General features: G+C 44.2%; 1 protein-coding gene across 1 annotated transcript; it reads right to left on the bottom strand.

Moving 5' to 3' along the window:
• Window positions 1-600: 600 nt before the first annotated feature.
• LOC311255190 (RNA-binding protein Musashi homolog 1-like) lies at window positions 601-26,076 on the bottom strand. Its single transcript, XM_084349464.1, has 14 exons — window positions 25,924-26,076; window positions 25,363-25,403; window positions 24,510-24,591; window positions 24,260-24,344; window positions 14,411-14,452; window positions 13,848-13,940; window positions 7,901-7,949; window positions 6,769-6,851; window positions 6,524-6,641; window positions 4,884-4,964; window positions 4,340-4,396; window positions 3,411-3,470; window positions 3,069-3,223; window positions 601-2,976 (listed from the first exon to the last, which is right to left on the bottom strand). The coding sequence occupies exons 1-14, from the start codon at window positions 25,986-25,988 to the stop codon at window positions 2,935-2,937; spliced, it is 1,053 nt and encodes a 350-aa protein (XP_084205590.1). The 5' UTR covers window positions 25,989-26,076; the 3' UTR covers window positions 601-2,934.
• Window positions 26,077-26,592: the final 516 nt, after the last annotated feature.

Genomic DNA, 26,592 nt, shown 5'->3' with positions numbered 1-26,592 from the left:
GTTTTTTGACCAATCATCTGTGTTGGTGGGCTCAGACCACACACAAACAGCAGCACATTGAATGGCAAGCTGCACAAATCATTAACACTTTTCTACCATACTTGAGATATTTTTGCTCAAGTGCAGCTGATCAGGGAGTAGTTTTAACTCTGTGAATTCAAAGATACATGTAATATGATCCACTTTTGCATTCAAATTGTCACTGCCTTAAGCTCCACCTGCATTGGGAAGGCAGTGCTGAGGTCAGAATAGTTCAGTTCAAAGATAAAGTCAAATTTTTGCTTCACAACTTTGCATAAAAACCACCATATGTGCGCTGCGTGTTGCTACATTGCTGCAATTGTATATTGTTATATATAATATTGTAATCTGCTTGGGGCGGGCCGTCTTTTTGATACTTCCACTCTTTTTTTGCCAAATTGAGACATGTTCAAATCTCCTAGGCCAGTTGAAGTTGGAATCCATTTGATAAAGTATTTGCATGAGTAAAAAAGTTAAAAGGGCTCTGCACCTCAGGCTGATGCTGGTCAACTGGTGTGACATCAGCGTGCCTGCACTGACTGTCAACATGTGAAATAAAGAAAAACAATCACAACAGAATGCTTTAGAATAATTTATTAGGATTTTAAAATTGAAATTATCAGAAAAATAAAACAAGGAAAAAAAGAAAAGCATTGCTGTAAAGCTTGGCGGGGGACAGCCCAAATCTTAACTTTAACTGAGCTCATGTAGAGCTACAAGCTCCATCCAAAGCATTGGCCCTTTTCCTTACATCAACACAATAAAAGACATCAGTAAAATCAAATATACAAGGGGAACAAGATCTCAAAACAGAAAAATATAGTTTCTTTTTTTTTTTCTGAAAATAAGTCTTAATGCCGCAGAATTATCCACACGTCGTCTGCTATTACCAATAATAGTACTATTTTCATTTGTAAGGTAAAAAATAACTTATTGCTTTATTGTAAGTTAAAAAGTTACAGTGTTGGTGTCCAGCAGTAGTTTTATGTCGTGTCCCAGGCGGTCCGACAGAGGAGCTACCAGCTGGGTCAGGAAGTTTTCTGCTGTGCTTAACATCAAACAGGCTGCAGCAAGAAGGCTGAACAAACAGGCTTCTTGTTTCTGCGAACGTTGAATTTGTTCCAGCTTTTTGACTTTTCCTGCCAGCCGGTGTCGTCTGTACTGAGGTCCTGTATCAGAGCCGACTGGGAGCGAGACCCTGTTCCATTTCTGGTTCCCTGCCCAAACCCCCTCTGTTCACCACTACACGGAGCAGCAACTGTATATAAACAATAATATGTCGGTTCCAGAGGAGCCCGAATTTATCCAACCTAAATATGAAATGGGAGGGAGGCAGGGTGGAGGAGCAGATGAGCCAAAATAGAACAGGGCGATCGTTTTTTTTTTTTTTTTTCAGTACCAAAAACACAGGCAATCGAAATGCTCCTTCGTTTGCCGAAAGTAGTTCCATATTACACCTTGATGTATGCGTACAAACACTCACTCACACACACTCAGACGCAATCACATGCACCTTCAATAGTGATAAGAGGACAGAACATGATTGTGATGTTTTCTACAATTGCTTCTCTGAGAATGTCCTTCATTTTGTTTTCACGGTGGAGAACACCGCATAAAAGAACTTTTTAAAAAAGAAAACAATAAACAAAACAAAACAAAAAAAAAAAACATTAAGAAGTGAATCGCGCAAAAAAATATATATAATATTTTCAAAAAAGAGGAAGTCAAGTCAACCCCCGACCCCGCGAACCCCTGATTTCTCCTGTTTAAGGTTGTGATTCTTCCGTAGTCCATCGTCTCAAATCTGACCTGGTTTTCATGAAGATGCAAGAAATCTGGTTCATTGTGGTGTTAAAATCGTAGAGTCAAAGTTGCTTTTTCAAGAAGCAAAGTGACGACTTCGTAACAAAACTGTTAAACTGAACGAGTACGCCAGACGGACTCCCGGAAGTTTTATTTCTCGACAGCTATCGACGACAGCTCTGCGCTGAAGCGTCGCCGGAGCGGACTGGCCAGCAACGTACACATATACCATATGCATACTGATCAAAGTAGTGAGATGACCACACATAGTAGTAGATGACATCCAGTCAAATTGCTGTTAACCCTTTCCAAACCAACCAATGACATGCCAGCCGGTTCAGTAACCCCTCCACCCCCCCCACACCCCAACGATTATGTACAATATCTTACAGGAAGACATAAAAACATTGCTTTAAAACCAATTACAGAATAAAATACCTTACAGATTATCATTATTATGTCAATATTAATAACAATATTACAAAGGTTTTGTTTTTAAAGACTACCAAAATATACATTTTAGCTTTTTTTCGTGTTTCCGTGATGCTCGAGTTAAAAAACGGACTTTGTTGTGTTTGTTCTTCCTTAGTTAAAAATGGTTTTTCGGACAAAGACCCATCTCGCACGGCTTTTTCTCTCTCTGTTCACATCAGTAACAGCTTTGAAGGATTTCATGATGAAACGACATATCACATTGAAATAAAATAAAATTAATAATAATAAAAAAAACTCAAAATAGTCCTGTGTCTTTGTCAAAGATGACACGTGTTTCCTCAGAGATTTTTTTTTTGTTTTTCGCAGTTTTCTTGTCTCAGCTTCAAAAGAGAAATAAAGGATAACGGATGGAGGGAGGGGGACCTAGTTATTAGACTACATGAGGACAAAAAAGGAGAAGACGGGGACGTTATGTTTGAAGTGAGATTAGTACAGCAAAACAGAGTTCAGGATTTAAAAAGATATTCAGTCGGTGGGTGGAGCCACAGGGAGCCAGGAGAGCCCGGTAGAGCCTGTGGCCGGCCAATCAGGTTTGTGCCATCAGTGGGCAGCCAGCATTTCGATTGGCTCGTCAGCAGAGGAGAAGCCCTCCCGTCTTCAGTGACCTGAGCTGTCTCAGTGGTAGCCATTAGTGAACGCAGTAGCAATCAGAGGACCCTGAGGACACGAGAGAGGACACACTCTCTGTTAGCTCTGTGGATAATATGTGCATCCATGCATGTACTCAAGTATGTGCGTGTGTGACCTACCCCTAGACCGTGGCCGAACCCTGTGCTAGGGGCGGGGCTAGCGGCGCTGATGTAGCTGCTGACTCCTGAGTCCTGATTGGCTGCAGCATACAGGTCAGCCATTGGTCCTGGGCTGCTGGTTCCCAGGAAACCAGCTGTGCGTGAAGGGGTGGAGCCTGTGAGACAGGAGAGGAGACGAGTCAGGCTTCAACACTCGCAGGCTTCACACACACACACTAACACACACACACACACGTCTAAAAATATTCCTTTATTTGTCCACGCAGGACATTGTTCACACATTCTACCTCGGGCAAGCATACAATTATGAACACGCGGTCCTGTTCTCACACGCACACGTACCTCTAACTACTGCTGCTGCTGCGGCTGCTGCCATTGGTCCATATGCAGTCAGGGGAATGGCTGAGGGTTACAAACATGGTGTTATTGTGGATCGCTCTCATATCAGATCATAAGTAACAATCCACCGCTCAGTGTCAGCTGACCTGACATCTGCTCAGACACCTGCCATCCGATCTAAATCCAACTGGTGGAAGGCGCAAAATCCCAAACCAACTGTCTCAGTGTTATAACATCCAATAAAATCTGAATTTAGACTAAAATATTGCTCATGGTAAAAATGTGGAGGATGACGTCTCCAAGTAAAGATGCAAGTACAACTCAGCGCCACTAGATGGCAGCGTAGAAAGAGCTGCAGGAGCTGCTTGGAGATGTATTCACTAAACATCCTGAGGCTAAAAATAGCTCCTAAGTAGGGAGCTGGGAGAAACTCTTTAAAATAAGGAGAGTATTAGTCCTTAGCTTTAGGTCTGACATTTCTACACTACATTTTTGGTCCAAGAGTAATTCACAAAGCATTTTTAACACTAACTCTGAGAGAATTTAGAGGGAAGTCAGTAAAAACCTGCTTAATTGTTTGTTTAACTGCATTTTTCTTTCATTTTCACCAAGTTCTCTCAGTTGCTTTGCGAATATCTCCAAGACAAAACATTGCTAGCAGTTTTAGCGCTGTTCAGGAGGACTCCAGGATCACACGCTCTCTAAAGATGCATTTTCACAGCAACATTTGACTTGAAGATACAGGGCTCGTTGTCATTTTTTCCCCCATTTTACCACCACAGTAAAACGGTCCCTTGTTCCGGTAAACTACCTGACTATTCTCATCAAAGGAATAGTCAGGTTACATTTAGTGAAATGCGCTTTCTTGCCAGCAGTTTCACTCACTGCTGCTGAACAGTTAATATTTGTTCTCTAGGTGAGGAGCCACTGACCTGCCAGCTCAGGGGGGTGGGATGATGTCAGGAGGGGGGTCCTCTCTAAATGGAATTCTAGAAACAGAGAAGGTCAAGAGAGAGCGCTTTGTAAGTACAGTCACCATCCACCGGCCACGCCACAAAGCCACATATACAGACATTTAGCCACGGCAGAAGGCTAGCGTGGAAGTTAAAAAATCTACTGTGGGGACAGACAGGAAGGTCAGAGCAAAAAGGAAAAGGAGGGGCGGTACGGGCAAATGAAAGGGGGTTACATAAGAAGATAAATAAACACAGAAGAATATAAAGGGAACGCGGGCAAATAAAAGACAAGACGTGAGGAGATATTTTAGAGAGGGACGAGGTTTTGCAAAGACATTTTAGAAACACAGTCTTAACTCTACAAGCAGCCACTCTGCTCAAATTAAGAATAAGTGTGAATATGTGTGCATGTGCTCTTGTAGTTTGTATACATTTCATTTGTACATCATCTACATGCTACAGACTGCACCCTCTAACCGTTCTTCTCACCCCTCTAACGCCGAGATGTACATGGGCTTACCTGGGAACTGGTAAGTGTAACCAGGAGCAATGCCGGAGTAACTGCGGCTGGTGTAGGTAGTAGTCTGGAAGCCCGGGTAGCCTGTTAGAAAGAGAGAATAATCAGTTCAGTTAACTTGGCTGAATAAAGATGTGAAGACATGAATATGTCAAACTAAAACCTAAATAGTTCAAAGTATGTTGATTAATCAATAAGTCGATCAAAAGAAAGTTAGTTGCCAACTATTCTGCTAATGAATTCATCACTACAGTCTTTTTAATGCAAGAAAGTCACACATTTGCCATTTTGAACTGTTGGTTGGACAAAAGAAGCAATTTAAAGTTGTCACTCTGGTAAATTGTGTTGAGTATTTTTCTAATTGTTTGCCTGCTGGAAAGGTTCTTATCTAACCAGTCTCCACTCAAATATTTCCATCTGCTCTGGTGCAGCCAGTATGCAAAGTATTCAAAATATGTGAGGTCACATCTTGTCATATTTCCAGCATATCAGGAACTGTCCGACTACAGAGGCAGCAGCACTTCATGTCAACGTCATTACTAGTCGTATTTGTCACTCTGTGATGAGCTGGGCACAAGCGTCCTGCACAACACTTAGGCCTGAACAGTCAGTACAACAAAAACACCATCGTCATTGTTACTGCCTGAGAGCCAAACAGACAGGTGCTTGTCTGGTCTGCAGCCCTGACTCTAAAAAGGTTCAAATAAAATATACTTGAGTAGCACATTTAGAGAAGTGTTGATTAATCTGCACCACAACTTAAACTGTTTCAACACATATTATGGATGATTGTTTGGGCGTTTACGTTCTACACAATAAATACATTTTGTTCTGTATTTCTTTAAGGGTCTGGGTCATCATCGAGTAATTACAACTAAACCAGGCCTAATGAGCAACCGACGACCGATACTGTAAAACTCAAATGTCCAGTAGAGGGAGCCAAACGACCATAAATGGCACATGCCGCTCTCAGTTTGTTTTCTCAATGAGAGATTTTACTCCAGTGTGTAAAACTGTATCGCCCTTCAGTCTGTGACCTCTAAATTTATGATACATCAGAGCCTCATTCACTGGAGGTTTGCATGTGAGAATCAGCTCAGAGAATAATATCAACCAAATTAAGACACCAGCTTTAGTTCGAGGCAACAGGATTATTTTATCTTTAATATTTTAAAGTCAAGAAATATTACATGCAAGGACCCGTGGAAGACACAGTTCACATGGGGGGTGTTTAGTTTTATATCGCAGAAAAAGATAAAGAGCACTAAACTGCACTAGACTGAGATTAAATGAGATCTAAAGGTGGAGCTGGTGACGGATATTCAGTTTCTGGATGTAACATTCAAATATCCAACAAAGTTTTCTGATATTGAGAAATATTGTTAGATGTAGAATATTCTTCTTCATGTGAAAATGCCCTCAAAGTTATCACACTTAACCTAAAACATATCTGATAAAACTGTCATTACACTCAGTGTTTATGTTGTGTTAAGCTTCTGCTCTAAAGCACAACACCCACTGCTTATGGAGTAAACCTTTAAAGAGACCCCTCAGTGGCTGCTAGATTAGGCATGTGTATATGTACATACACCGTATTCACACATGTTTCTGGTTAAGTGTATATATTTGATTCTGGATCTTACCCAGCATGCCGATTCCCAGCATGAAGGCGTCCATCCCGTAAGGCATCACTCTGGAGCGGCCTCTGGCTGAGCCTGTCGGCGTCATCACCTCCTTGGGCTGGGCTTTCTTACACTCGACCTAAGATACAGGAGGCCAGTGTTCATTAACAAGCTCAGTAAAAAATAACTTTGTGACATAAACCAAACATACATTGGAGATGTAATTCTTTAAAGGAGTTTTAGTTCTGTTAGTGTGACACGCGTACCATTTTGTTGTTGATCTCATGGAAGTGGATCTCGCACACTTTTTCCACCACGTCTTCATTCTCAAAGGTAACAAAGCCAAAACCTGGAAGACACACAGACACACTCTTTTTCCAACACTTGACATCCCTGTTTGTCCCTCCCCCGAGGAGGTTATGTTTTCACCGTGTCCGATTGTTTGTTGGTTGGTTTGTCAGCAGGATCACACAAAAACTACTGGACGGATTTCCACGAAAACTGGACAGAGAATAGGTCTCAGCCCAGAAGAGACCCCGCTCACTTTTGATGCAGACCCGGATTACTTCTCACTTTCCTTAATATTGCGAGAGTTTTTCAACATTTTGGTTAATTTGTCAGATTATAATGCATGGATCTGAATGACAATAAATCAGCCGTATTTAGGTGGCTGGTATCTTTAAGAGAGTACAATCTGAAGTGAATAAAGGGCACTGTTGGCCCTCGGCCTTTATTCGCATTCGAGGTATTCGCTCTGCCGAGTGCCATTCTAGTTACATTCTGCGCTACCGCTCTGTCACAAAGACATGAAGCTCTCGTCAGTTATATATTAAAAAAAGGTTGTAAAAACACAGAATTTTCCATTTCAACAGTTCTCTTCAAAGAGTATATTTTCAAAAAACATTTTCCTGATTCAACATCCCAGAAACTTTTTAAAAACAGGTCACCTATGAGTGGCTATAATACGACCATCGCCGGCCATTTCTAACACAAGGAGCTGCCTACGTCAGGCCCGCCTGTCAATCAGCTGTTGGCATCCAGGAGCAGCAGCTCTGGGGTGTGGTTCAGCGAAAGCTGCGCCCAGATTTACTGTCTTCTACCACCAATTATCACATCCAATCTCTCCCTCTCCGCCCTCCTCCTCTCCCTCTCCCTCTTCTCTCACTTGTCTCATTAAGTTACACCCTGGCCTGTAACCACCTGACCCCGTATCGCGACCCTCAGCGGGCGCTGCACTTCTAACGAGCTGAGAGAGGACAGAGATAGATGATAGAGGGAGCGGCGGAGAGACAAAAGAGTGTGATATCCCCCCTTACACTTATGAGAACGTGTCTGTAGGTATATGTCGGCACACGTTAACATGACATGCGTGTGCGAATCATGAGTCTGGCTACGTACCTCTGTGTCTGTTGGTTGTTTTGTCGAACATTAGCATGGCATCGTCGACCTGCGAGAACAAAGCAAAGAGTGGATGAGCTTGGACATACACACACACACATCATTACACAGCATGGGGTGCCATTGTCCCTCTTTAGCACTGGAGTAAGAGGGGAAAACAGATGGAGAGGGCGGAGGGGAGAGAGGGAGGGAGGGGTGACAGGTGACGAAGGAGAAAAGAAAAAGAAAAGCATGAGAGGGGGAGAAAGGAAGAGAGTGATGGGGAAGGCAGAGAGGGAGGGAGGGAGAGGGAGGGAGGGAGGGGGTGGACGCTGTGTAAAAATAAAATGAAATGCAATCTATCAAGGTGAAAAAGGAGTGAACGCTTCCCGTTCGCGAGGCGCTGGAGGAAATTCTTTCCCATTCTTTGCTCTGTCTGTCTTTCTCCCGAGTTCTCACAAACTGCTCTCTCTCGCTCTCTTTTCTTTCCCCTTTCATTCGTTCACCCTCGCTGTCTTTCTTTCCCCTCTCCACAAAGTTTACTATTCCCATGGAGACCCTGTAAAGAATTTCAATTAGAAGAACTTGCCCCCCCCACACACACCCCTCCTCGACTAATTTCAATGAATAGAATGGAGAGACGGGAGAAAAAGAGAGAGGGAGAGTTAGCATGTGACAGAAGAGGAGAGAAAGGGAAACAGTGACGAATAATGGGGGTGATAGAGAAACAAAGTTTTGACGGAGGATAGAAATTCTGTCAACCAACGTTTCAGAGCAGAGAGGGTAGAACAAAGTGAACTGGGGTCTTTGTCAACACGCTCTCCTTTTATTCTCCTTTTTTTTCCAACTTTCCTTTTTGCACTCACTCCACTGCCCTATTCATATTCCTCCTCCTCCTCCTCCTCCTCCTCCTCCTCCCCCTTTTCACCCTCTATCCTCCCTCCCTCCCTCTCTCACTTGTCCTTCACTGGCAGGAAAGTTAGCAGCTTCGGCTGGAGCTCTGACGGCATGAGGAGAGGGCAGCCGAGGCCTGGGATCACTGTGGAAATTCTGTGTTTTCTGTCCTTTACCTGCAAAAACCACCACGGTGGCAGCATTCACACACAACCTGCGACGCGGCCTTCCTTCATCACATGGCGACACATGTGGATTATGACCACATGGCTATTTTCATGAGGCACCGAGCACTGAAACTCAAACCAGTGTAACCTGAGTGGCGGAGGCCTCTGGATGACGAGGCCATCCGATTTCTAACCTTTACCTCAGATGAAAAACACCTCCAGAGCGTCTTCTGCTCTGATTGAGATCGCGCCTGTGCCTCTGAAAGTGGCACATTTTCAGATTTTCCCTCCCAAATGATGAATAAAGATAGGATCAAGGTTGCTTCCACCACCTCGCTGACCCTTTCAGCTCTCATCCTTATCAACATATAGCTCACACACACACAGAGCACCCCCTCCCCTTTCTGTCCTTCATTCAGTTTTTACACCCCCCTCCTCCTCCTCCTCCTCCTCCTCCTCCCACCTCCTCTCCTCTCCCCTCATGCCTGCCTTCCACCCTTCCGGTCGTCCAAACTCAATGACACAGCAGAGAGAGCCAGGGAACAGGACAGTAAGTAGACAGCTGCAAGCCAACATGTTATCATAAGAGTAGAGTTACACGCACAGCTAGCCCTCCTGTTAGCATTAGCGACGTCTATTCTGGAAGGGATGACCGGTGGTTAGCATTACCAGGCCGGGGAGCTGCTCTGAAGCCAGATTTGAAGCCAGGAAGGAGATAACATTCTCTGCTAATATGGTTCATCTAATTGTCCTCCGCTGGAACACAATGGTGTGCTGACTTGAGAAGTATTCTGTCACGTGTGTGAGCTTATGCTGTGGTCGCACACCAGCCCCTTGCCCTTGCCAAAACCAATAAGAAGACGATCTCCGATGTCCACTGCCCAGGGTGCTGTAAGACAATCTGATTGGATAGCTGTGGGGGTCTGAGATTGGCTTAGCAGCGGCTCAGTTGTTAACCAGTCCGCACGCATGCAGAGAGTGGAGAAAAGTTAAGGTCATTTTCTCATGAAGTTTCTGACATTCGCCAAAACAAGGGTCGCCTGAGATCATGTGCAGCTTTTTTTTTCCCCGCGCGCAGCGTCGAAAATATCCAGTTTTTAGTGAAGCGTGCAGCTATTGTCTGAAGAACAAGCGTTTGCTGACAAGTCCATTACACTATTTGCCAGATTATGAAAGGTGGCATTCACATTTTTTCCCCCTTCTGTCTCCTCACATCTCCCTCTTTCATTCTCTCCTCTCTCTCCGGCCATCTCTCTCTAAACAGGCCAGCAGACAAAGTGTTCAGTCAAGCCTCCTAATCGCCAGCTCACATGGGTGAGTGGAGTCCCAACTTTTCCCGTCTGCCCTGTCCATGCTGCATTTTTCATCTTATCCACTCCTTCCTCTGCTCGGGCCTGCTCTCTCTTTTGATTCCAGAGGAGTTTAAAGGAGGAGGGGTTTAGGTGGTAGTTCTTCATGTAAGGTAGTTTTAAGTGCGCAGCGCAGCGAGAGAGGGATAAAAAGCGTGAAAACAGGGATTTCACGTGGATTAAACATAATTGACTGTATGACAGAAACGCCTGAAATTCCAATTATCAAATTACCTAAATGCAACACATTTCCCTGCTCGACAAAAAAAAAAGAAGGGAGGTTCTCTCAGCTCAGGTTGAGGGGGATTACAAGACCTCCACCTCCAGGATTCAGGCTCACACAAACATGGCTGCTGTGGTCTTATAGGCCCGGGGACATTTAAGCACTAGGAGCTCAGATTTGTTAAACCGCACATTAACATCTGCCTTTGACTCCTCGCTTTGCTCCAAAACACCTGACGTGTCAACTGAGCCTCCATTTCAGTCGGCTCTAATGAAGTTTGTATAGGTGTGCTTTCAGAGGCGGGCGCCAAAAAAACAAACAACAGCATGTATCAAAGAGTTGCAGAAAATGCATAGTGCATTCTGTGTTTTCCTATGCGAGGCGGTGCCACAGTATGAAAATAAACAGGACACTGAGTCCTACTCCATCCTAACCTGCACCTTGTAACCAGGCTCAGATAATAAACAAGAAATACCTCCCGCTCAGCAGGAATGCACTGTGGGATTGGCGCTATCCTTGATACAGCTTTGGTCTCACGTGTCCAAACAGTCCAAATATTCCCTCATCCTGCGGAGGGAGTGTTGTCTTAGATATGAGTGTCTGTGATCACCAGGGAGAACTGATTCGGCACAGAGCTGCCATTTTATGAAGCACAGTCAGGAGGAAGCGTGACACATGTCACAACATGCACCTTACAACGAGCCGAACTGTGCGGTGGTCACACACGTAATCCACCGGGATCCGGGCACCAGAATTAGAAGGCGTCATTTTAAATTTGAACTAGCAGCACCTAAGATATGTTAATAGCCCAAACATGAGTCAGAGGCCAACTGAGAGGAAACGCAGCCAGACATCAGGCAGAAGGAGGTTCGTGCTGTTAATTTCTTCCAACCCATTAGGCCGACATCCTGAAGCCATGTTCATTTTCAGACTCTTTCCTGATCACCAACACCAGAAACACACACTTAATGTTTGTGACAACTGGATCACTGGCTGTGAGTCTTACAGCGCAAATGTATGCAAGCTCGCCTCCCTCCGCAGCGATGTCACACTTTCATGCGCGCACACACACACTCACATATACGCACACCCCTCTTTCCATTCATGCAAATGCACACTTCTTACACATTTTTTTTTTTTAAAGGAAACAAAAAAACACTGGATTACAGCGGGACAATGGGCGAAAGCAGGTCACCACGGCAACAAGCTGAGAGGGACTGGAGCAGGGTGTGTGTATGTGGGATGGGAGGGGAGTTGGTGTCTGAGGTACTGATTTTGGGTAAGGTGGAGGAGGGGGGGGCTGTTACAGGAGCAGCTGTTGCATTTGATTAGTTAATACTGAGGAGCCTGAACTCGACTCAAACACACTCCCAAACCCCCCAAAGTGGTAGTTAGCTAAAAAGTAACCAAACATTTCACGCATGGTGGATTCTTTGATACATTTATGGCCCATCAGATTGCTGTTTTTCCCTTTCACAGTCACTTTTCCTCCTCACTATCTCAACATTCCTCTTTTTCTCTGCCCTTCAACCCTTCCGAGTTCCCCTCCCTCTCTCTCCATGGGGGGTTGCTTCTTCCCTTTCAGTCCCCCGCCATCTCCCTCTCCTCCTCCCCTCCTCTCGCTGTTTTTTTTTTTTTTTTTTTTGTCCTCCCTCTCCCCAGCCACTCATCTGTCTCCACAGCATGTGTTTGCCTTTCACCAAATTTCATTCAAAGGAGCAGAGCAGGACAAATGTAGCAGGCCAAAAACACTAAGATGCGATTGGAAAAAGAGCAAAACAGCTAACAAAAGGGATAAACTAACAAACTAACACTGTGGCTGGCAGAGCGGGCCGTCAGTGACCACACAGCATCTTCTTTTCCTTTCCTCTAGTTCTTCCTCTCACTTCTCACAACTTCTTTTCTGAAATTTTTAGCGCTTTCTGAACATTTTGTCGTGCCTCAAGTGAAATGAAATGGGGAAAGGAGTAAAACAAGAGGCGAAAAAACAAGCTGAAGCTGAAAGATGTCAAAGGGATAGGGCCAGTAGATTAATATAATCTATCAAAGGCACAGAGTCCATTAGAGCAGTGGTTCCCATCCAGAGGTAATTGTACCCCGGGGGGTACTTCTGCAGTTGCTGGGGGGTAAGTGGAAAGATTGCGCAGTAGCTCAAGTAATTTGATAAAATAGAAATCTTGATTTGATTTAAAATATATGTCCACATATTGAGTCGGCTTTAACACCTGAACACCAAAAGTTGCCACTGAGTGTGTGAAAACTAGCAAGAGTGTAGAGGAGCAAAGTGAAACAGTTGACAGTAGCTTAAATTAATAGATGAATAGCTATAAAGTTATCAATAAAACTGAAATAGACTACTTAGTTAATAACAAATTACTGAAATAGCTAATAGCAATGGACACAGATGTTGAAATAGATAGCTTAAAGTAGTGGTTAATGGTTAAATAGTTAGCTGAAATTTAATGGATATTTGGTTGACTTAGCTAAAAGTAAAATGGCTGAAATAGTGCACACTAGGTAAAAGTAATGAATAACATAGATAGCCTAGAGTTATAGATAACCAGTTGAAATAGTTAACTAGTAGATAGGCTAAATGACATAGCCAAGAGTAATGGATACACAGTTGAAATAGTTTGCTAAAAGTAATGACTTAACAGTTGAAACCGTTAGCTTATCGCCAAACGATTAAAATAGTTAATAGCAGGCCAAATGGTTCAAATGTGTAGCTAATAAACAGTTAGCTAAAAGTAGGCACTTAACAGTTGTAACGTTAGCTAATGGACAAATTGTTGAAATAGCTAATAATTAAAGAACTGTGTGATTGTTAGCCAAAAGACCAACTGAAACAGCTAATAGCAATGGATAAACTACTGAAATAGCTAATAGTAATTGATGAACAGTTGAAATAGTTAAAAAGTTATTCATATACTTTTTAAATAGTCAGCTAATGGATAACACACTGTTGAAGCTTCAAATAAAACTTCAAAAAGTAATTATCTTGTCTGCTAGCTTCTGCCACTCCAAGAGTCGCACTATTACAAATGTAAACTTAACAAAATATATATTGTATTACTGTATATATTGTTGTAAGATGCACTATCATATCCGATTTTATAACATTATTAGTTAAATGACATCCTGTTTAAACTCAATTCAATGTGAACAAATATGTATAGTGATTGTGGGCGGCTGGTGGTGAAGGGTTAAGTTTATCTGACCAGGCTGTTGGTCTGACACAAAAGATTGGGAACCACTGCACTAGAGAATCTGACAGACAGGAGCTTATCACAGGGTCCGATGGACACAAACAGATGCCAGATTTGTGTATAGTTTACCTTTCCAAACTGGTCGAAGTAATGCTTCACATCTTCAATGGTGGTATTGACTGACAGTCCTCCGACAAAGATCTTCTTTGTCCTGGTCACCAGCTAGAAACACAGCACAAGAAGAAGGCATCGTTTACCACTAATCACATTAGGCAGGGGGTAGATGCCAGTTGATAAGAGACTTGTGTTTGTTGGTGTTTATCTAATCTCAGAGCTTTTCTGAAAGCTCTTCTGAGCATTCAACCGATTTCCCTTCGGCTGAAAGTTTGCTACATTTAGGCCTCGGAGGTGTGTGCATGCATACAGGTGACTACTGTGCATAGGCATTCATGTGTGTGCCAGGACATAAATGAGCGTGTGCGTGCATGTGTAAGATGCTGGCTGCTGATGGGTTGGGGGGTTGGGTGGGGTCAGGGAACGGGGTCACGGTGTCAAGATGGACAAGTGGATTGCCGCTCCTCTTTGGTCATTGCCTGACTCTAATCCCAGCCAACCAGGGCTGAGCGATGAGAGGCGACAGATGACATCATCACTACTCCTCCCTGCTGTTAACCCCTTCAGGGTGCACTCACCTTAGGCTGAGCCCGGCGGGGGAACGCCACCTTTGGGTCGATCTGTAGGGGAGAGACGAGTTGAGATGAGTTTTGAAGTGTTAACAGTAGAGGAAAAACATTTCTCTTCTGGAAATGAGGTACACATTTAAAGACATCCTACTGTGGATTTGATTGCAGTTGTGATGAACTGTGCAAATCGTGATAGGCCGGCGCGACTTTATTACAGATATTTCAAGATTCTATTAGAAGTGAGCTTTTGTTGAAGCTTGGTTTGCTTCTCATTGTGTGGAGACTCAGACCCAACCAAAAATAATACTTTTCCCCCTCCTAGCCTTAAAGAGGCTCTGTGGAACGTCTGTGTTGTTGAAGTTGATGTTAGCGGACTCCATTTTTAAAATAACATTAGCTACTGTTGCTCTCTGTTAGCGGGGTGGAGAGAGGCACTGAGACAAGGCAGAACAAAAGACGAACAATAAGAAAAACGACTTAAATTATTAAAAATCCAACCCGAGTCCTTCACAAAGAAGTCCAGCAGCATCAAACAACTTAAACAAATAGTCCACAGGCTTCAGTAGGCAGAATTTTACATTGAGCCCCTTAAATCAAGCGCAAAATGTGGGAAAGTATGGATGTGGTAACCCTTCCCTTTATCACAAACTGGGCTTTAACGAAGGTGCCAAATTGGAAATGCATGCATCAAATTATGGAAGGAAATATTTCATAATTGATATGTTGCATAGTAACAAATAGCACTTTAGGGTTCAGGTTATGGATCCGTCTCTTCCTGGACCGGGAGGTAGACCTCTTCTTGCACAGAACACCCACCTTTAAAATCCCCTCCCCTCCCCCAGCGTAAGTTTCTTTGAGCAAAGACACCAAATCTCTACCATGTCCGGATACGTAGTTCAGCAGCTGATCCTGTGCTTGTGTAAACTGAATTTCACTCTGGGCGCCAATGAATTATCACACTGTTAACCAACTAGAATAAGTTACAACACAGAGCCTCTAAGTCTGAACCAATCTGAAGGCCTGCAAGTCCAAAAATAGAGCGTATGCTAATCTGCGCGTATGTATAGTAGACCCTTGTTTATGCAAGCCCCAAAAAATCCAAACACACCAGCCAAACAAACAGGCGGCAGGGAACAAAATACACAGTGAGACGTGAATATGTACATTTACAGACTGACACAACTAAATGCATCTTAGCTACAGAACTAGACGGAGCAGGACAGTCTGGAATCCAAAATGAGCATTTAATATTCTGAATACATTTCAGATGGATATATGTTTTTTTTAAATCTCACAAATCCAGACAACCTCCATTTTGGATTAGCCAGATTTGACTGCATCCATATTTCTCCCAAGTGGAATGTCTCAGCAGTGGTCAAGGTTACAGATAAAATTAGAAGCAAATGAGTTTTGAATGAGCTGGCCTTTAATAATGCTAAATATGCAAAGCCTGGCCTGGCATTTTAAATTTGCGAGGAATCTTGTGTTATTCTCACTCAAGCCAACGAGAGAGATGATTTTAGGTCACAGGACCTTGTGGTGTATTATGGTCTTAGACTTCCATCTTTGTTCTAGTAATTGGATGTGTGAAGCGAAACCCCTTGTGTCTCACACGGCCGCTATCAGAGGTATTGAATTGATATTGGCTACTAAAAGGAGCCTATCAAATGGCCAGGAATAAGCACTTATCATGTGAATAATACACACAATACAGGGCAGGGTGTTCATCCAATATTCAAGCAATCCTTTCATCTCTTTCCTGTGATAATGCCCTGCTTCTGATGACAAATCTACAGACAGAAATATCCCACGAGGACCTTTAAGAACCTCCGATTTAACACTGCTTCGAGAGCACAGCGCTGTGTAACTAAGATGCAGCTGCAGCGTCCTTGGAAGGGATTGCAGAAGGACTTTGCACCTTGAAGTGGGACACAAAGACGAGGAGAGCCATGTCACCTCCAGCTGGTCTGAGCACAAAAGACAAAGGTGACAAGGACACGCGAAGCCACCGGCGACTATCGGCAACAGCAGTGCGCCAACAGAGCGCGCTCACAAACAATGACAACACCGCATTTCTTACCGGATCTGTGCTTAATGTTACATTACAGATATGTGGCTTTATACTGTGGGGTTACCAACACTGTACCAGCTGAGGAGAGCAAAAGACACAAATGCTGTAGTCATTTCAACATACTGCATGTCTCACTGTTTAAATCTTTGCAGTACTAGCGAATCTGTACTACTGAAACACTCCTGTATTCCTGTTGTCCATGTATTTAATGAGAAAAATACAACAAGCGGAGAAACGTAATAAAAAGGAGAGCTGCAGTGACCTCTGAAGCAGAACACAATGACAGACCCACAATAGAAGACTACTACCACAGGCAGTAATGTAGATAGTCACGAGGGGAAATAAAATCATAATGCGATTATTTTTACGATAGGATTCAGTGGGAATGATCATTTTTGCATCCCCATTTTCACTGTCATTGAAAAGAATCTATTATGATGATGTGTGTTTGTTGAGGTCTGTAACAAACAAACACGTTTTCCTACATCTGGAGAACATTTAGTGGGTCAGGGCATCTCTGCAGCTCTACGGCACTTCATTATAATGCTGTTTTTTTCACACATTTTACATTTATCAAAAAAAAAACGCTGCTTCTGCGGTTTGGATATTGCACTTGACATGTGCAGCCCTGTGAATCACAACATATTATAATGTGAACGTTTTTTTTCATACATTTTTCTGAAGACTTTACAAAATCTGGTGTGAAGTGGTGGAAAATTCAGGCAACGTGTCCACTGTTTCCTCCTAACTGAAAGTGCTGAGAGGTAAACGGCCTCTCGTGTTCAGGTCGGCCCACCTGCCTTTAACTGCTTTAGTCAAGACTAGAGGGCAGGTGCTGCCCCGAGGCCATTATGTGGCAGAGACACAGACCAGGAGTTGACAATGACAGCAGTCAGAAACCAGTCCTCACATCTGACACGAGGCTGCAGTCACGTCCAGTGTGTACAGAATGTGAGGTGGTTGGTGAAATATTCTCAAAAACAATCAGTACACGCTGAAAAACACTAATGTCCAACAGCCCTTTCATTTATTAAACAGCATGTGGTGATTTTGAAAATCAGTCTTTGTACGGCTCGGCTGGAAACACTGGCATTTTTTAAAAAATCCAGTGTGGGCTATCAGAAAATGTGAAGTTCAATTGAAATACTGTTTATTAACTGGACGCTTCGTTTTTTTGGCTCATTCAGTAAATTAAGCACCTGACGAATCTTGCTGTGTCATCGTCTTGATCCTACAATCGTGTTAAACGTCAGTGTAATTGGAGAGTTTACAGTGAAGGATACCTGGGCTGTGCGATATGACGATATATATCGTGTGACTATACAAAACACTGTGCTCTATCGTTTATATTGTGTCGCTTATCACAATCTTTATTGCATTTTTGATTCATTTGGACGATTCTCTGCGCTCTTCCGCACAGCACGGGTGCGGGCAGGAAATTTGCATGAAGGCAACACGAAAGAGAAACCTGACACAGAACAGGATCGTTCCAACCAGGAATCTTACCAGCAAAGATAAAACAAGCAGCTTGTACCTAAAAGAGGAGCTACTTCCAAAACGGACCAGAAAACAGTACTTTGACTGGTTTTTATTTTTATTTCTTACATTTTTATTTTGTATTTTGTTTCATACTTAATCGAATTTAATTCTAGCTTCAAAATAAAAGAGTAATCCCCTTTTATTGGTCAGTTATATAATTTAAAGGTGCATTATGTAGTTTTGGGGAAGGAATTTTAATCAGAAGAGAAAAATTCATTCATTTGCTGATTTTTTTCTGTGCCTAAACAAACCCTCTTTGTTTCCATGTTTGAATAAACTGAATAAACAAACTGACCTCAAATTCTGAGTTTGAATTTCATCGTCAAAACTATATAGTGCCCCTTTAAAGTGTAATAAGAAGTAATTTTTTTCTGTGTAGTCGATTTGTAAACTATATAAATCCGACTATTTATTCATCGAATTAACAGAAAATGTGCTTTATCGTGATATGTATCATTATCTGCATATGAAATGACCTATATCATGATTTTGGTCATATTGCCCAGCCCCACCGGTAGACAGTAGAGAAAAGTCGGGTTACAAATATACAAGTTGGTATATATCATCATTTTCCCGCCCATATTTCACATATTGTCATAACACCAATTATTTCATAGCTTTCAGATGATCGAGAGCTCTGAAAAAACAGCCTAAAATACAGAAGGTTACCAACTAGACTAGGTTAGGCCTAATGCAATATCTGTAGTAGTGCTACTACGGCTACATTCATGCCATGCTGTTAAAAAATCATTCCACTTCAGCGAAATAACAGAATATATCTAACATGTAATTTCTACATCTGGCTGTACTCAGAGGAAGGCTGTAATAAATGAAAAACTAAAGCATCTATCAGACTGGCGGATTAGCCTCGAGGAAGACAGATAGGCCACAAAGCAAAAAGTAAAATGACTTAGCCAGGTCACCGTTTGCAACACTCAGAAATAACTCTTCGGAGGCTTGACATTAAGAAGCGGCTCTGCAATATAGCAGTCCCAATCAGCAGCCTCGAACAGTGCTGGAAATGCTACGTCTCAGGGAGGACAAAAAGTTGCTCTTCCCAGACTGACACAGAAGAGTTATGACTGAGTGTTCGTGAAATGGTCTGACTAACATCCTGCTTCATGACATCCAACCTCCGCTCAATATCTATGTAGCATAGTGACGGCAGAGCCTACGATATGATTTAGGTGGTTCAGCTTTGAAGACTAGACTAATCTACGACCAATAGTCACCTCACGTGGCCCAGCGCTTCCACCAGTGTTACAAACTGGAAAACAAAAATAAAAAAAAAAATAGAACGTCAGATCAATAGATGGAGGGGTGAGAGGAAAGGGAGTGTGAAAATGAGAAAGCACAGGGAGAAAGAGAAGGCATTCATTTGGAAAACAGAGGCAGCCCATGAGAAAGTGGGCCTGTCCAGTGTAGCAGTGCAGCGGGGCCGTCCCAGCAGGCAGCCCCTCTGATTTCATTAATTAACAGGACAAAGAGTACAAAACAGATGGGCCCGTAGAGGAACTGGGGCTCCCGTGCTACCCCCACAGGCACATATACTCACGAGCACCATCAAACATAAACACCAACACATGTATACAAAGTGACACACATATACAGGCAGGAAAACATGAAATATTCACCCTAATCCACCTCATCCAACAAGTGTATCCCCGTCATGCATATAGACATTAAAGCTGACACATTTTGGCCAACCTGCCAAGACATCCTTGCAACAAAATGGCAAACACCCACGCTGATAAAAAGGCACCACAGGCTGCCCCATTATGCCAATATAATCAATATAAGCTAAACAAAAAGCTATAAACAGAAGAGGAGACAAAAGGAGCTGGCATGTCAATGCATGCACAGAGTGAGAGGGAGAGACTTGGTTTGGGCTCAGGCCAGCAGGGTCAATCTGCACAGCTGAACAATGGCACAGTAATTAGTTAACGAAGCTCACTAATGAGGACCCCCCCCAACCCCCCAACCCAACCCCACCCCTATCCCTGTTACCCTGCGAGGGCGCTTCGCCAGGGCGGGTGTGTGTGGTGGTAGTGGTAGCGGGGTGGGGTTGTGCACATGTAGCATGTGGAGAGAACCCTGGATCCACCTTCAGAGCAGGTCCAGGCTTTATCCCCGGATCTGAGGCCTCAGCGCATGGACCTCGGAAGCCCAATCCAGTTTGTTTCCTTCAATCCGATTAGTTGCTTTTCAGATCTATACTAATTACAGCACGGGAGCTGGGCCTCCCTCTCTCTCTCTCTCCTCCACCTTCTCCACACCCCCCCTCTCTCCAGTTTTGTCCACGTCAGCATTAACAGCTAATCTCCAGTCATGAGCGAGGAGCTACAGTGCTAGCATCTCCACTCTCCATTTACCAGGTGTTAGTTAGACCAGTGGGCACGGCAGACTGTGGTGCCAGTGGTCCACAGAGGCTGCCGCTGACATGTGTTGTTAGAGAGCAGCTACATTAGCACCTTGCTGATGACTACGACTGCACAATCACAGGCAGCCGTGCAATTACCACCTACTAAAACAGACTTGCAAAGGGCATACCTGTTTACTTTGTGTAAAAAACAAAAAGATAATAAGAATCTTCTGTATATTTTTCACTTTTGCCATTCCCTCCATCTTTATCTTTTAAAGGTGCACTCTGTAGTTTTAGGGAAGACATTTTAATCAGAAGAGAAAGATCTACATTGACTGATTTTCTTTTATTCCCGAACAAACTACATAAACAAACTGTCTTTGTTTTCATTACTGAATAAAGTGTAATAATCAAACTGACCTTGAAGGACAACACAATTTCATACTGTTTCACTTTGTTTATATCTGGCGGACCCTGCCACCTTTCTAGCTTCAAATGGTGTTCTGGGGACCTTATTTTCCGCTGTGAACACCTCGTTTATTCAGTTTAATACAGAGTTTCTATTATTGCCTCAATAATATCGTAAACATTTCAGTTCTGAGTTTGAATTTCTTCTCAAAAACAACATAGTGCCCCTTAAAAGCAATGATATTTGTTGTGTTACACTTTTGGGGGTCATTTTGGGATACGACCCTTAAAAACATTACACATCACCCCTGAATGCATAAATCCTAAGCACTCACTGATGCACTCTGAATATTGCTAAAGTTTATTTCTCATCAGACCAGAAAAATACACAATAATCACCTTATTCACCTGTTTCTGTGACGCAAATTTGTGTTGACAAATCTGATGTCACACTCTACACAAATGAACCCTTTGTCTCATCTGAAAGCTGATATCACCCTGCACGAATCTGAGCGAATAACAGGCGGTTTTGGAGAATATCTGGCCTCATCTCTTCTTCTTCTTCCCGTAACTGGTTCCAGTAAAGGATCTCTCAGAGAAAACAAATACCAGTTGTGCCCTTCTTCTCTGTCCAGGGAAACACAACAGCACGCCACTGCCCTCAGGCCAAACTCGGCCCGACAGGAAATCTAACCTCCAACCAAAACAACAACCTCAACAGAGCTCCCTCTAAAAGCAACAGACAACTCTCTCATTTGTTGCATTTACATTTACAGCCACACAGGTACTGACAGTATTCAGTCGGTGGCTTTTTGCTCTCTAAGGCTGGATGAAACAATACAGAACATGACAGAACTGTAAATGTTTAATACCACATGTAACCAGCAGTGTGGACCTTGCACCACCAAATGCAGTTCACTTCTCACCATGTGTGACCTCACCCAGCACCCTGCTGCTCTCTCACATCCCTTTCATTCACCTTCCTCGTCTTCCTGCTTCAGGTCTTGTATCGCGTCACAAACCAAAGGCTCAGCATAAAACGGGGGGAAAAAATCAGAGTGTTGAATATTCTTCCTCATTCCAGAAGGAGGAATGTCTTTCTCACATCTCACATGCTGATCAAACAATAGTTATTCTCCTCTAAATGTGGAGAGAGGGAGTGGAGGAGAGGCCAGGTGTGAGAACACAGAAGAATAAATAAATAGCAGAAATAATTCAAAGGTGTTAGGAAATGTTGGACAGAGGTTGCTACCGTAATGCTTCGCTAGAATTTAGGGCTGCAACTAACCGTTTACTAGCACAATAAATCGAGGCATTGTTTAGTATAAAATGTCTTCAGATGACTTCTTTTGTCCAACCAACAGTCCAAAACCCAAAGAAAAGATTTATTATCATAAATGACAAAGCAAAGCAGCAAATCCTCACATTTAAGAAGCGGCAACAGCTAATGTTTGACATTTTTGTATCAACAAAACAAACAGCGAGTCATTTTTCTTTCTACTGACTGATCCACTAATGATTGCACCTCTGCTAGTTATTACAAATATTCAGTCCAACACTGTGGAATTTGACCCATGGTTGGCTTAAAGCTACCTTCGATTTTATAATTATTTACAACCCGCAAAATGGGAAACTGTGTTGCCTAATACAGTGGTTGGATCTCCAAATGAGCCGTTTTGCTGCTGCACAACACTCGCTCATTTTGCGCCAGTGGTATTTTACGTATCGTCGTGGAACACAGTCAAAGTTGCTGCTGTCTTTAACGACACAGCCCTCACAAACCTGAGAGGTCTGCAAATGCACGCAGACGGAAAAAACAATCTCGGGCTCCTGTTTCCAAAATGGAACGACAAAATGGCAACCATACCCGTGTTTAAACCGCCTGGTTGGATAAATGGCACCACGGCGCGCTTCCCCTGCAGACTGCTGCCACAACAACCTGAGCAACCAAAGCTGCATTTGAGTGGGGCATTATAATTATTATTGTTTAGCCTTGTGCTGTATTTTGGTTTATAATAGGGCAACGCCTAACCCCACCACCAGTGGCCTGCCAGGCTGAGCTTCCAAAGGCTTCTGCCTCCAAACTAATGTTCACATCACACACACACATGCACACACACATGGTCTGGCTCTCAAAGGCTCTGGCTGTACCTAGTTTTAATAGGTAATATGACTCACCAAGTAACACTTTACAGTTTTCTAAGAACTCACATTCAAGCTAACTGAAAAAACTTGACAGATTACCAACAGCAGTACTTATTTTGTAATAAAAATTAAGCAACTGTGCAGAAAGATCCAAATCTTTAAAGCTGCAACAGAAGACGCACAAACCAAGTGTAAAGGTCTGTCATGACGTAACATTATCTGTGTGTGTTAGGGCTCTGCTACCCAACCGAGCCTGGTGTCTTAAGTTAATGCAAAATAGCCGAGAAGTTGTTATGGAGACATAAATCCCATCAGGCTGTGCAAGTTACAGGACTGTCTCCTGTGGCCCGCGTCCCCCATGGCAACAGGCTTGCTCCAACAACTAACCAACTCTACCTTTCTCCACCCCTGGGCTCGGCTGCCTTTCTGTGCCACCGATTTTCACTCTCAAATGATCCTATTGTGTGGGTGTGTGGGTGTGTGTGTGTGTGTGTGTGGAGGCCTATGTATGTATGTGTGTGGTTAGGAAATGCCAGCAACTGACGAAGACACACCCAGTCGGTCGCCCATCTCTACGGCCGATCTACATGACCAAGACAGCGACATTCACACCTTCATAGATATTTAAATCTGACTCAGCAGCCTTGAATCCCACTAAACGGCCGAGCCGCAGGGAGCCCATGCAGCTGAACGCGAGCATAACGTGAGCTCTGGCCTCTATTTGGTGACTGATTTGTCCCAATTACCCACATTTGAAATTTCATGTGTCGGCAGTGTAGGAGGGGAAATCACAGAGAAAGCCCCTGATCGCAGTAGTTGTAAAAACAAACCACAGCATCAATATTTAAATTCAGACTCATTTTGGACCTCACAGGCTTCCCCCCCTGACACCAGTTTGGGAACCACTGCCACAACTGTTTCCTCCCCTCAAACTTTCTTTTCCTCCCCGCTCCTCTGCTGCCATTAGAGAAAGGGTGCAGTTATTTTCTATGAAGAGCAAACTTGCGAGCCCTCTGCATAAACCCTTTGAGGGCTTTTGCAGGGGCTCCTACCCCATTCAGGTCCCCAGGTAACCATGGCAATGAAGACCAAGAAAGAACGCTTTCATGTTGGCGCCCTGAACCGGGATTTGGAGGGGGAAATGAGCAGAGAGGAGGAGGAGGAGGAGGAGGACGGAGGAGGGGGGCAACACTCCCCAACCTTACAAGCCATACGGTTGGAGGCAAAAAAAAAAAAAAAAAAAAAAAGCACTGAAGGGGGGAAAAACATGCGACACAGAATGAGAAAAGTTACTCAAGACAAGTCAGTGGCAGGGTCCGGCTCCTCTACTCACCGTTTTGGAGTCCAACTCGTGTCTGTTTTGCGCCAAAACCTTCTCCACGCCGGCTTGTTCTGCGTATGTTACAAACCCAAACCCCCTGAAAAAGAGACGAGAACATACACAAGTTGTAATTAAAAAAAAAAAAAAAAAAAATCAAAACGCAAACTCACTTCACCTTAAAAACAAGTCTCATGGAAAAAAGCATGGCAGAGCGTGAGGCATCCAGTGATAGGACGGCGGAGCGCACACGCCTCCTTCTTACCTCGACCGCTTGGTAACGGGATCCCGCATCACCATACACTCCTTCACCTCGCCAAATTTACAGAAGTACTCCTTCAAGCCCTCTGCGGGGAGACAGCAATGGGGAGGGGAAACAGTGGTTAAACACATATCAAAGCAGGGGTGACTTTCCCTACAAGGCCCCGGTTGGTAGGTAGGTAGGTAGGTGAGGAGGTGATGTGCTGCTGGCAGTGGCTGGAGAGAGACAATGGGGGTCGGGGCGGACCACGTTGTGTTTGTGTCCCTCCAGTCCTCCAGAGATTGTACGCGGGGGCTATCTGGCCATTCAGCATAATGGCCCATTAGGCCCTGCGGACCACAAACAAAGCTACACTTGGTGACGATTGCTGTTTTGACACAGCAGCAGAGGCAGCGGCGGCGGCGGCGGGATAATAACACGGGCCGTCGCAACAAGAACAAACTGTATTCACGCACCAGCCTGCGCTCTTAAAATAAATGAATGGATTCATCGGAGCGCGACAATAAGGAAAACAACACACGCACACACGAGCGCGGGCATCGACGCGAGCCCAACTTGTGCTACAACGCTCGATAATCGATGACTTTTGCTTTAAATGCCCTTCTGTGCGCACAGAGGCAGACAAAGTCGTTGAACGTGCACGCGTTTCCCGTGTTAATCTCCCTGCGCCTCGGCAAGTCTAAATCCTAAGAGCTGATCCTTATTGAATAGGAGGCTTTTGGTTGAACTATTTACGGTGTTCCCCCCCTTAAACTTCAGGAAGCCTCGCGGGTAATATGGCATATATTATGGAGCCGGAGAGGGAAACAGGAGGCTTTCATTCAGACTTATTAAAGTAGCGTGCGGGACAGCTCACCTTGTGTTGTCTGCCAACTCAGACCCCCGATGAACATTTTGCTGAATGAGAAGAAATACAAGCCGTAAGTCACACAGAATAACATCGGGGAGGAGGTGGGGAGGGAGGGGGGGGTAAATGAGAGGAGAATCATGTGTAATATAGCATCAATAAAGTAAGGAGAAAAGCATCGGCCATGTTGCGAAGTCACCAATCGGCCAGTCGGGCCGTTATAATCCCCTAGAGGAAGGGGAGAAAAAAAAAAAGGAGAGGATTTTCCAGATGATGGAGGAGAAGTTGCGATGTGGCCTTCTGGAGGAAAAGCGAGATAAATAAACAAACAAGAGGGGGAGAGAGGAGGGGGAGAGAAAAACAGGCGGAAAGCAGCGGCGCGTCTGTGTCTCCTCTGCTGAGTGGATCCATCCCACACATACAGACACACACACACATACACACACAGCGTGCTTGTCTTTTGTCTCGGCGCGGCTCCGCTCCCGCACTGAACTCAACTAAAGTCCAAGGTGAACTCAAACCGGGCCGAGAAGGCGAGCAAAAGGCAGGCGGCCGGGCTGAGGCTGTTACCAGGGGTCGTGGGGGGAGTTGTCCGTGCCGGAGGACAGGCTGCTCTGGCTCCCTTCCGTATCCATTCTGCTCTCCGCTGGTATATTCCCGCACTGTGAGGCGAGGAGAGGCAGTGAAGCTCCACTGCTGCTGCTGCTGCTGCTGCTCTCCAGACTCAGGGGCGGGCAGCCGAGGCAGGGAGGGAGGGAGGGAGGGGAGGGAGAGGAGGTGGGGGGTGGGGGGAGAGGTGGGGGTGGGGTGGTTGAAAAGGAGGAGGGGTAAGCGAGGAAACGCGCACACACACACATGCATGCACACACGCTCGGAGAGAGGCTCCGCCTCTACCTCGTTTTCCCGTAGCCTACCCGGGCCTCGGACCTCCCTCCTCCCTGCCTGCTGCACGTTGCCTGCCTCTATTCATGCTGCCAGTGGCGCTCTCTCTGTAGTGTTTCCCCGCCGTTCTTGTCATTGGTTGATCACATCAGCATGGCCCATTAAAGCGTTTTGAATGTTTGGAGATCTACAGAGGGCTGGCTATTTGTTCCTCCCTCTCTCTAGTCAATATTGTGTGCCATTATATTGAAAAGACAGAAAATATCTGGAAATTAAAAAAAAAAATGTTTAAAAAAAATAAAAAAGAACAAGGGAGCCAGTTCAGAAGACAGATAAAAACCATAGCCTACAGGAGCA

Source organism: Pagrus pagrus (assembly GCF_965226575.1).
Source record: "Pagrus pagrus genome assembly, chromosome: 3".
Lineage (NCBI taxonomy): Eukaryota > Metazoa > Chordata > Actinopteri > Spariformes > Sparidae > Pagrus > Pagrus pagrus.
This window is presented reverse-complemented; position numbering and strand designations above follow the sequence as displayed.